Raw genomic sequence first — 12,253 nt, 5'->3', positions numbered from 1 at the left:
GAGTAACTCAATCAAGTTTATATTTCTCTTTAAAAAAAGAAGAAAAAAGTCTATGATAAAATAAAATGAAACAAAACATTAACTATATAAAATAAAATTTTTATATTGGTCTATTCATTTTGTTTCTCAAAGAAACAATTGAGATTGAAAATACCAAATGGGGTGAGGTGGTGAAACTAAGGTTCCACCATGACTTTAATCATGGTTAAACTAACGCTGACCAAACGGTGTTAGCTATTGGGGAAATCAAAGTATGTGGGCCAGTCCTTGGGCACAAGCCACGTGGTGGAACCACCGAGTGCCAGACTTCGTGAACTTTCCTCTCAGCCAGCCACCCAGCCACGTGGACACCACAAATCGCCACTGGTGGATTATATTTCCCCTTCCAAAGCAGCCTTTGGTTCAAGTAGCTTAGAATAAATGGTCATTTTTATTCTTTTCTAAATATGTAATTTAGAGATAATTATATTTTTTAAAAGATAAAAATATAAAATTTAATCTTGAAAAGAAATAAATATATCTGATCGTTAACTTCCGTCTATCATCATTAATAAAATAGTCTACGTGACACAGAAAGACGAATTTGTTACTGAAATAATTATCAACGTGATCATGCTAATTAGATTGGACAAAAATGTCACTAAAATACTATTTTTAGACGTAAATGTCAATAATTTTTTCTTAGACAAAAATGTTAATATTTTTTTATTAGAGAAGAATGTCAATAATTTTTTTAAATCTAAATGTCATTACGTTTCTATTGGACCAAAAATGTTAATAAGTTGTCATTATTAGACGGAAAATGTCAATAATTTTTTTATTAAACCAATTTCAATATGTTTCTATTGGACTAATTTGTTAGACTCGAAATTTCGTTTCATTTAAGGGTAAAATATAATTTTAGGATAAATGTTCGCCATTTTTTTATCGTTATAAGCATAACATTACAATAATCACTTAAAAAAATATATTGGCAAACATAATAATAACAATAATATTGATTATCAACCATAATTTGTCTGTCATGATAGAAATTATCCAAAATAAACATTGTACTAGTTTACCATAATAAAACACTGTAACAGTGTATCAATCATTACAAATTTTTTCAAATTACCCTAAAAGATAAATATATCACATATTTCACTTTTTCAAATGTGGTTATACTTTTGGGGATTAAATTTTGTATTTTCATCTTTTCAAGGACGCATTTGTCAGCGAATTACACATTCAACGATAAAAAAATGACTATTTACCCATTCATATTTCTAGAGGATATGAAGACGAAAAATCGAGAAAATATTATATAACTAATATGTCCCTATGTTGAGAATCATTTCAGTGATAAATTCGTCCCTCTGTGTCAGGTAAACTATTTTATTAACTATGACGGATGAATATATTTATCGCACTTTTTTACACTTTTGAGAACTAAATCTTGTACTTTCATATTTCAAAAATACATTTATCAGCAAATTACACATTTAGAGATAAAAATGACTATTTACCCTTCCTTTTTTCCCCATCTATCTCAAGCTTTTCTTTTAAAAATATTTAGTTAAAAATGTCAGTTATCCTTAAGTTATATATATATATAATATTTCATCATATTATATAATAGTTTTTTAAATTTATTTCTCATGATATATAATTTAATTTCAGTTATACTTTTATGTCAATTAAATTAATTTTATACAATATCTTTATTTTATAAATTTGTTTTTTTATTGGAAGAGATAATTATTTTTCAATAAAACTAAAGCTTCTAATTTTTTTGTCATTAAATTTTAATTAAAAGGGAGTTTTAAGCTAAATAAAATTGAAAAAATATTGTATTTCTTTAATTCTTATTTTTAACTTTCTGTTATGGTCTTATTTTTAAATTTAATTTAAAAACAACTTATAATAATAATAATAATAATAATAATAATAATAATAATAATAATAATAAGTTGGATCAAACAATTATTGGCATTTAAAGTTAATGCATTCATAATAAGAAACATTTAGCAAATTTAAAATATTAATATATTTAGTTTAAAACATTTTAATTTAATACAAAATACAAATGTGTTTTTTTTAAAAATATTTTTATATGGAATTAGTTTCTTTTCCTAGATTGGAACGAAAAGGGGAGTCACGATTACTTTTCTTTTTTTATTTTTTTATTTTCGGTGGTTTATTTTTTAAAATTATTTATAACTTAGTCTTTCATAATATAATAACTAATTTTATGTTAAAAAATATTTTTCTTTCTACTATTTTTTCTTTCATTTAAATAAATAGAGAAAAAAATCCTTAATTTTCTTCCTATTTTTTATACATCCAATCAGTATATCGTATTTTTCTTCTATTTTATCTTCACACACACCTGATTACAGACAATGAAATTGTACTTAAAAAATATGTCATAAGCACAATTGAGTAATTATGAGAGATTTCTGCATATTTTTAATCTTCTACAAAAAAAAAAACTTCCATAATGCAGTTAATTGTGTTTATAACACACTTTAAAAAAAAAAAATCGGTTCACCGCTTTCAGCACATCTAATTTAGTGTTTCTCATTCATTCATGTTTCATAACAATAATTAGAGGAGATGAAGAAAAAAAAAAGTTTAGGACTCAATTAAATAAAACAAAATCAGGAACTTAATTTAAAATTTGATAAAAAAAAAATGAAAACGTGCTAATTAAACTAAAGAGGCAGTTAAAAAAAAATTAAACTAAAAGAGAAAAAAAAAAAAAAAACATTGGTGTCAGAGCCGTTATACCAATGAAAAGAAAATCCTGGGGCAAAGCCAACCCAAGGCTCCCGCGTTGGTTTGAGGAGAGAGTTTATTAGTAAACGGCAGAGACAGTAAAGTAACGGACGGTTGAATGGAGCCCACAGTGGGGCCCACATCTCTCAACCTCCTTCTTCCTACTTCCTTCTCCTTCCCCAGCTCCCTCTATAAGTACATCACCACCACCCATTCTCTGTCTCTGCACTTTTCTTTTCTTTTCGCTAACCCTTTCCTCTCAACCATGGAGCACTTCAACAACGACGATCTCGAGTACGTTGTCGACGAGTACTACGACGTTCCCGATTTTGCAGTCGAAGACACCTCCTCCGACATTGTTCCTGAACTAACCTCCGATGTTGACTCCGACTTCGAAGACGAGTTTCCAACGGTAATCTAAACTTCCTTTTCTATTTTCTAACGCTGCGTTTCGCTTCATTTAATTTAATCGATTAATGAATGAGAGCCGATTAACAGAGTAATGCGAAGACTGATACCACTGCTTCCGAAGCCAGAAACGGGAAAGATATACAAGGAATCCCGTGGGAGAGGCTTAATTATAGCAGAGACAAATACCGCGAGACCAGACTCAAGCAGTACAAAAACTACCAGAACTTCTCTCGCTCTCGTCACGACCTCCGCAAGGTTTCTCTACTCACTCTTTTGGTTGCAAATCAATCAATAGTTCAATACCACTTCATAGCGTTTTTTCTTATTTTGGTTCGCAGGAGTGTTTGGAAGTGCAGAAGGGGGAGACTTTCTATGACTTCTTCTTCAATACCAGGCTTGTCAAATCCACTATTGTGCACTTTCAGGTAAAGCTTTCGTTCATCGCTGTTTATTATGTAGATTCCGGAGCATTCGGGTCATCGTTCATTTGCGATATTCTGCCTTTTACTGCTACATGTCGGCTATTATTATAATTAAATAACTTTAAACCATGAGCATGTGTTCATTGATCTGACATATCATCGTCTTTATTTTACTTTCGTAATTTTATTTTTTATTTTTATGAACTATTTTCATCAGATAAATGGATTTTTTGCTTTAATACGTGCAGGGAGTTCTTACTGTTGTTCGCAGCCATACCTGGCTGAGTTATCAGACTGTGAAAAGTTTTGTTATGCATAATTTTGCAATTCTAGTTTTGCAGGGCTATGTAATTATGTATTGTTCCTTTACACACGGACGGAGTTAAAGGCTACCTCGTTTATATAAGGATTTTAAAAAAATTCTCAGCCACTATGAATCTTCTTCCACGGGAACATAATATATTATGTCAATAACAACTCTATTCTGGGTTAAATTTGTGCAATGTCTAGATTTATTTACGAAAAAGAAATGAATCTTCTTTACGAAAAATTCTTGATGAAGATGCTTCAGCAGTTTCCTTATAATTTGCTGAAGGATTTTATGCCAGAATTTTATTCACCAAATCCTCATATTTTTGGGTAAATGTTTTGCAAGGATGCTTTTTTCTATCCGTTTTCACTTTGTTTGTTATTCAACTTTCTTTCTTAAAAAATAAAGGGAGTCAAATTTTCGAAAGAATTATCTCCAATAGACACCAGATATTCTTTTCTACAGACAAAAGACAGTTTCATGCCAATTTATGGATATGGATGCATCAAGGCTATGGTATGACTTGACATTCATAAAAAATTGTTGATTTCCTGTGAACATATTGTGTTCCATCTGTATTAATGTGCTTACTTGAAACATAATGACGGTGCACACACAGCACCTATCTACATCCACGTGTAACACTTTGGATTAGACAAGTAGAGCCTTTTTCTATCGACTTTGTTCCATCTTTTCTCAGAACTAAAATGATTCTGTGTTGTATTATACCAATACTGTTTCAAAGTGGAACTGGCAGAGTCTTACTCTATTAAAGTTAGCCCACCTTACATTAATTTTAGTTCTGCGTTGATGTGCTTTCTTGTTGAATTCCCGGAGAGGAAAGCTTACATTGTTGACAGACTGTCTTGTATTCTCTTTTTTACTTTTGACAATGCAATTAGCTTTCATATTTACTACTGGTGTCACTAGGACTATAATATCGGTAAGTTCTGTACTTGTACAGTTGCAGAATATCCATTACAACTGCAACAGTACAATTACAATTGTTTAATAATTCTTAAGCTAAGGTGTCAATCCCATACCCTTATACAAGCATACATACATTCTTCTTTGTAATTGATATTTATTCGTGTAAGTAGTGGCTGTAGCATTATTTTTTTTTTCTTCTGTAATTTTATTTATTGCTTAACCTGTTTTGCATTTGGGCCCTCTATTTCTCTCTTTATCTCAGCTTCTAAGGCAGGTGGAATGTGAGCAGCTTGGCAGGACCTAATATTATGGTATGATAGGAAAATATCTGACCAGAGGGCTCTAACAATATCTGTTATTAGTTGTGTTGATCTTGTCCTTGTCAAGAGAGGCCTTGCCTCTTCATGCTTCATGCTTAGCTGTATATTTCTAGGATCTTTTTGTCTATAGAATAGTTATCGTTTAATTACTGTTTACTTTAAGTTTTTTTTCCCTACTTTGATAGATGTAGATTTTACATTTAGCATTTATATGAAGATAACACATACTGCATGGAACTGTGGTTGTTTGATAAATTCGATAGTATTTAAGAGAAATTGCGATTCCACATCATCATCATAAAGTGCTTACTTTTATTTGTTAACAACATGTATGATCAAGTTTTCTTCAGAAGTTTTGTATTCTTGCCGGCCTTCCTATTGTAGATCATGAACCGTGCATGCACCAGTGATTGTTGATTTCCATGAAATTGCACGATTCGTTGTGTAATGATCATTGTGGTGTTTACACATGATTATAACCATAGCCTTTTTTTAGTTCTCTGCCTTCGTCTTCCTTGTTATCCCTCCAGAAATCAGAGTTATCATCTGTAGTTTGGCCACTGGCATGCATTATGCTTGTCTTTAACACCCCATTGGTTGACTTCTACATCTTGCAATAAAGGAAATGGCAAAGATAGAAAGTTCTTTCTACTATCTATAATTCTGTGCTTTAAGTCCAATGTCTTCTGCCACAAATACAATTCCTGTCATTTCAGCTCAGAAAGTAGCACTGCAGTTACTTCTGAGTGCATAATTTGCGTAACTAATTGTGGAATATAGAGTGCTAAAATTTGTTGCGCATAACACTGACCTTATACTATTTACACTAATCTAGGTCATGTACAAATGTAGACATACAAACTCTGACTCAATAACAATCACAGTACACTAAAACAATAATACCACAATAACATGGTATACTGTATACCCTACTCCTCTTACTTCTAACAGTTAGATTAATGTTTTTTGATAGAAATATTTCTAATCGAAGGGTCATGTTCAATTCTGGACCCCTTGATGCATAGAGTATATTGGTGGCTTGTTTACCACATCATATTTTTCTCTCTTCTTTTTCCCTGTTGGGTGTTGATATTGATGTCATCAATTCTTGTCTGCAGCTGAGGAATTTGTTGTGGGCAACTTCGAAGCATGATGTATACTTTATGCAAAACTATTCAGTGATGCACTGGTCCGCATTACTACGAAGGGGTAAAGAAGTGCTTAACGTAGCCAAACCAATTATTCCAACCCTTGTACGTAGCCCCACTTAGTTAATCAGATGCTTTTCATTTGTACTCAATGCATTGGATATGAGTGTTATTCTGTTCTTATGTAGAAGCGTCCTGGATTTTTAGCTCAACCTGTCTCCAGAGTGCAAATAAGCACCATGACTGTTAAGGAAAATCTGATGGTGGCAGGTGGTTTCCAGGGTGAGCTTATATGTAAGGTAGTGTTGATCATTATTCCTTTCAATCTAATAATTAACTATATGAAAGCCCCCTTTTTAATGCGTGTGAATTTTTTTGGACCAGAATTTGAAACATCCTGGAGTTCTATTCTGTGGTAAAATAACTACAGATGATAATGCCATAACCAATGCTGTGGATGTTTACAGCAATCCTGCGTAAGCAGCTAAATGCAGAACTTTATGTTTGAAATTTTGTTTTTAGTTTAGTTTGTAACTGAACCTTCACTTTTGCAGTGGGTCATTGAGGGTCATCACAGCAAATAATGATTTCCAAGTTCGGGTTTTTGATGCAGAGAATTTTGCTTCTCTTGGTTGTTTCAAGTATGATTGGTCTGTTAATGTGAGTGTCATCAACTGATAAATATTCCTGTTACTATAGTCTTCATCTCTTAAAACACTTTTTTGGAAAATAGCAGTCATGTTTACATATTTTGGCCTTTGCAGAACACTTCTGTTAGTCCGGATGGAAAGTTGTTAGCTGTTCTTGGGGACAGTACTGAGTGCTTGATAGCTGATGCTAACACCGGAAAGGTATCTTCGATTTGCAATTGTTTTAAAGGTTTTATCGTCCTTAATGTTTAATATGATTTCTGATATTATATAATCTTATGGTATCGCCCAGATTACTGGGAGCCTAAAAGGGCACTTGGACTACTCTTTTTCATCAGCTTGGCACCCAGATGGACAAATATTGGCCACTGGGAATCAGGACAAAACATGCAGATTGTGGGACATAAGAAATCTTTCACAGTCTATGGCTGTGTTAAAGGGAAGAATGGGTGCAATAAGAGCCCTAAGATTCACATCTGATGGACGATTTTTGGCCATGGCTGAGCCTGCAGACTTTGTCCATATTTTTGACTCACATTCTGGTTATGAACAAGGTCAAGAGATAGATCTATTTGGCGAGATTGCTGGCATATCCTTTAGCCCGGACACAGAGGCTCTATTTGTGGGTATTGCTGACCGAACCTATGGTAGCTTGTTAGAGTTCAACAGAAAACGTCACTATAATTACCTAGACTCGTTTTGATGGAGTGGAGTGCCTCAAGATGTACAGCAACTACTCCATGTGCATATCCACCAGAGGATTCCTCAAATAGGTTTGAAATATATATGGTGAAATGTTTTTCTAGGGTTATTTTTCTGTTGAATTTAGTGGAGAAGCAAGTTGTAAATTTTGGCTATAGGAAGCTATTTTTGAGATTTCTTTAATTTTGATTTTATTAGCGTTGGAATAGCTGATTAGTTTTTCCTTTGTAAGAATTTATTTGCTTGCTATTGAATATTAAAAGGTAATGAAATCAAGCAATATATTGCTTTAAAATTATTTTTCCAATATGGTCCTTCCTGTTCTTCGAATGTCTCGCGTTATAATGTTACCAGTTAAGATTTTGATGTATATTAGAATAATCATAAGAGATGGACTATTGACTTTTTTTAAAATATTTATTAAATTATTTCTAATTTTCATTTTCCAAACATTTACTTCTATTTACATATTGATTTTTTTGTTATTTTCAACATTAACCCTCCAATTCTAGTATCATGCTGTAACAAAAATAAGGTGTTGCCGGGTTGTGTCTAATGCAAGACGAGGGATTAATGTGAAACTTTCAAATTTTAAAAGGCTTCTTCATAGAGTTTTTTTCTCATTAATTTAATTAAAATAAAATAAAATTATCAAGATTTATAAAGTAGATATTATAATAAATATTGAGATTTCAAACAACTTTGAATAAAATAATTTGATATTTGAGTTCCTTAACAAATTAAGATTTTAAGTTTTATTTTCGTCTTAAACATAAAATGATAACAAGAGTGTGTCCATATATTGATACGTTCAGTTAAAATTATTTAATATTTTTTAATTTAAATCAAGTTAATTCAAGAAATAATAATTACGAGTTGTCACTAAGTATTAATAGATCCATTAAGAAATATACCCTATCCTATAATAATAAACCATAAAATATAAGAGTGTAAATAAACAAATAACAACATTAATACCCTATCCTATAATAATATTAAATTTTGAGCCAAAATTAAGAGTTTAATTTTGATGTATTGTTTGTGTAAGGAATTTTACACTTTTAGATGATAAAAAAATCATTACAAATATGATTTTTTAAAATAATTATAACAAAATAATTAAAATTAAACAGAATACTACTACATTCGAAGCGTGTAATACAAGGCATGTATGTATATATGTTTCCTTGACGGGTCAGGGCAGAAGGAAACAGATGCAGTACCGTCGACACCGGCAACATTGTGCTCATCTTAAATATCTATGCTATCACATACACACATTATGCTGAATTTTCTCTGGACTCTTCTAAAGCTAATTAGCAAAGACGACGAGTTTGGTATCCATTTATTAAAAGAATCATTATTTTACTACCGACCAAACACAAACGAAGATTTAATGTTCATTCGATAACGTTGAGGGCTCTGTCATGAAGCTTGAAGTCACTTGCTAATACAGGTCCCACTCCCATATGTCCCCATACAAAACAATATTTATTTTTACTTGTTCGCTTTTGATAATCCTATGATGTTATACAAACTGTCTGATTGTGTAGCTTGTCAATATGGCAAACAAATTAGATTATCATTTTCCCAAACAAGGAGGAGAGCAACACAAAAATTGCAGTTAGTACATACAGATGTATGTCGGAGGACCTCAAAGAACATCTTTGAATGGTAATAGATATTATATTACATTTATTGATGATTATTCTAGATTTTGTTAGATTTATTTATTTAAATCCAAGACTGAGGTAGTTAACATATTCTGGAAATATAAAGCATTGGTGGAGAATCAAAGTGGTGGTAGGTTACGCATAATAAGATCAGATAATGGGAAGGAATATGTAAATGACACCTTTCACAAATTTTGTGAAGAAGCTGACATAGAGCACCAACTCACTGTACCGTACACCCTACAACAAAATGATGTAAGTGAGAGAAAAAAATAGAAGTATCATGGAGATGACAAGGTGCATGTTATATGAAAAGGAGTTGCCAAAGAAGCTGTGGACAGAGGTTGCAAGCACTGTAGTATTTTTGCTTAATAGATTACCATCTAGAGTGCTGAATAAAAAAAATCTCATTTGAAGGCTGGTTTGGTTACAAACCAGATTTGCAGAATATGAAAATTTTTTGTTGTCTTTATTTTTCTTTTGTACCATAGGTTAAAAGAGACAAGTTGGACAAGAAGGCAGAACCAAGAGTTTTTATCGGATACAACAAAAGCACTGCTACTCCAATGAACCAAAGGGAAAAATTCAATAAAGAGGACGGGGCTGATAAGGTAGAGAGGAGCATGATATAAAAAGTACAACAGGTTATTGTTTCAGCTTTGGTTCGGGTATGTTTTTTTGGAGTTCAAAAAAGCAAGACACAGAGGCAGAATATGTGGCAACCACTACAGCTGTGAATCAAGCTATTTGGCTAAGGCGTATACTTGCTAATTTACATATGGAACAAAAGGAACCTACACAGATTCTTGTTGATAATCAAACAACTATTTCCATTTCAAATAATCATGTTTTTCATGGCAGGACTAAGCATTTCAAGATCAAGTTGTTTTTTTTAAGGGAAACACAGAGAGAAGGTGAAGTCAAACTAATTTACTGCAGAAGTGAAGATCAAAGTGCAGATATCTTAACAAAAGTTTTTCCAAAAGTTAGATTTGAAGTTTTAAGAAATAAATTAGGTGTTTGCAACCATTGAGGCAAAGAGGAGATTTGTTGAAACTGTGCCTACAATAGCTGCCTACAATAGCTACATACGTGGATGTTTTAGCTAATTTTTTAAATTTTAAAATTATTTGTTGCTTATGATATATTATTTAGGAGTTATGATTTTGTTCTTATCATATTAGAAACTTTTTTAGTCATATCTAAAAACAAGAGATTTTCTGTTTTGTATATTTGACTCTATAAGAGCAAATGAATAACACTTATGTATCCTTCCAAGATATATCTGTTCTTCTCTACATTGGAAGCGTGTAATACAAGGCATGTATGCATATATGTTTCCTTGACGGGTCAGGGCAGAAGGAAACAGATGCAGTACCGTCGACACTGGCAACATTGTGCTCATTTTAAATATCTATGCTACACATACACACATTATGCTGAATTTTCTCTGGACTCTTCTAAAGCTAATTAGCAAAGACGACGAGTTTGGTGTCCATTTATTAAAAGAATCATTATTTTACTACCGACCAAACACAAACGAAGATTTAATGTTCATTCCATAACGTTGAGGGCCCTGTCATGAAGTTTGAAGTCACTTGCTAATACAGGTCCCACTCCCATATGTCCCCATACAAAACAATATTTACTTTTACTTGTTCGCTTTTGATAATCCTATAATGTTATACAAAAAATTTAGTTTACAACAAACAGTGTATATTATTAAACTAAATTGATCAAAGGGAAAATCTTGTGATCTTGTACACGCAGAGAAAGAGAGAGAGAGTTTACTACAATCTGGAAGCAACATACGCGTATGTATCCTGAAAGTGCCCCCTCAAAAGCTTTGCCTGCGTTTGCGTAACAAATGCCCAATTTCATACGCTGGCTAGCTACCACTCTATTTTTTAATATTTTTTGGCACCATCAGTATTATTAAATACAACCTGCTTATTTGTTAATTTGATTGTTAATTAAAGATTTGTATCTGTTCAACGGTCGAAGATATCAAAGCAGATAGCAAGTTATGTTAAAACAATGACAGGTTGTTCAGTTGAGCCCCTTCTGAAACCGACTCAACAACGTACAGGTGGTCATTTTCAAGAGATGAATGGATAATTTGGTATACTACGCGAGAAGGTGGAAAAATCTTCAACGTTGGGATTTAGGAATCAATCCCCCCCTGTACTGTATTTACCAACATTTCGTGTTTCCAACGTACATGATATACCCAAATGCCATTGGGAAGCTCCGAGTAACACCTAATGTTAGTTTACTGGTGTTCCATCTTGATTTGTCCATGTAAAGTTTTTCATTTTTATTTTTGCCATTTTTAAATTTAACTGTACTTGATGGTAACCAGAAAACAAAACTTGCTACTATGCTTTCATTGTCATTCGCGGTCTCTTATGTTTTTTAATAATTAAGTTTATATATTTTTAGAATCAAATAAATTTAATTTTTCATAACTTATAATTTACTTAATAGAAACATGTTTTCTTTGTGTCGACAGAAATGACCTTTTTTTATGAATATAATATGGATTTCTAGTTAAAAATAATGGCATAATATTAATATTTATTTTCATAAAATTTAGGAAAGCTAAAGATTATCTTAAAATGCAATTATGATTTAGTTTGTCGATCAAGAAAGATTTATGAAAAATAATTTATCTTTTTACTGTAGATACATAAATATTTTTTTTCTTTTTTGTGTGATGACATAGTTCTGACATTTTTTATGTTTGTGTATATAATAATTATAGTTCTTTATACTATTGTTATTGGCTGGCGTGCAATGTAAAAAAGTATATTTATTTGACTAATATTAATATATACACCAATGGATAATGAAATAATTTTAAAAAATTTATCAAATTTAGTGTAAAGAAATATGATAGCGAAATAGAAATGTGGATACACGGACAC

General features: G+C 31.8%; 1 protein-coding gene across 5 annotated transcripts; it reads left to right on the top strand.

The window, feature by feature from the left end:
• The first annotated feature begins 2,958 nt into the window (after positions 1 to 2,958).
• On the top strand, positions 2,959 to 7,948 carry LOC100775453 (uncharacterized WD repeat-containing protein C2A9.03). Of its 5 annotated transcripts, none has more exons than XM_014774590.3 (9): positions 2,959 to 3,172; positions 3,259 to 3,426; positions 3,510 to 3,596; positions 6,272 to 6,406; positions 6,493 to 6,600; positions 6,686 to 6,777; positions 6,856 to 6,961; positions 7,066 to 7,152; positions 7,244 to 7,948. In XM_014774590.3, exons 1-9 carry the CDS (start codon positions 3,026 to 3,028, stop codon positions 7,652 to 7,654), a joined length of 1,341 nt encoding a protein of 446 aa, XP_014630076.1. In that variant the 5' UTR covers positions 2,959 to 3,025; the 3' UTR covers positions 7,655 to 7,948. The 5 variants fall into 5 exon arrangements, with proteins under 5 accessions (XP_014630076.1, XP_003522805.3, XP_040870830.1 ...); XM_003522757.5 differs by having other exon boundaries at positions 6,490 to 6,600; XM_041014896.1 differs by lacking the exon at positions 2,959 to 3,172 and adding an exon at positions 5,096 to 5,144 and having other exon boundaries at positions 3,374 to 3,426; positions 6,490 to 6,600.
• Positions 7,949 to 12,253: the final 4,305 nt, after the last annotated feature.

The sequence above is a fragment of the Glycine max genome, chromosome 4 (assembly GCF_000004515.6).
Source record: "Glycine max cultivar Williams 82 chromosome 4, Glycine_max_v4.0, whole genome shotgun sequence".
In the NCBI taxonomy this organism is placed as follows: Eukaryota; Viridiplantae; Streptophyta; class Magnoliopsida; order Fabales; family Fabaceae; genus Glycine; species Glycine max.
This window is presented reverse-complemented; position numbering and strand designations above follow the sequence as displayed.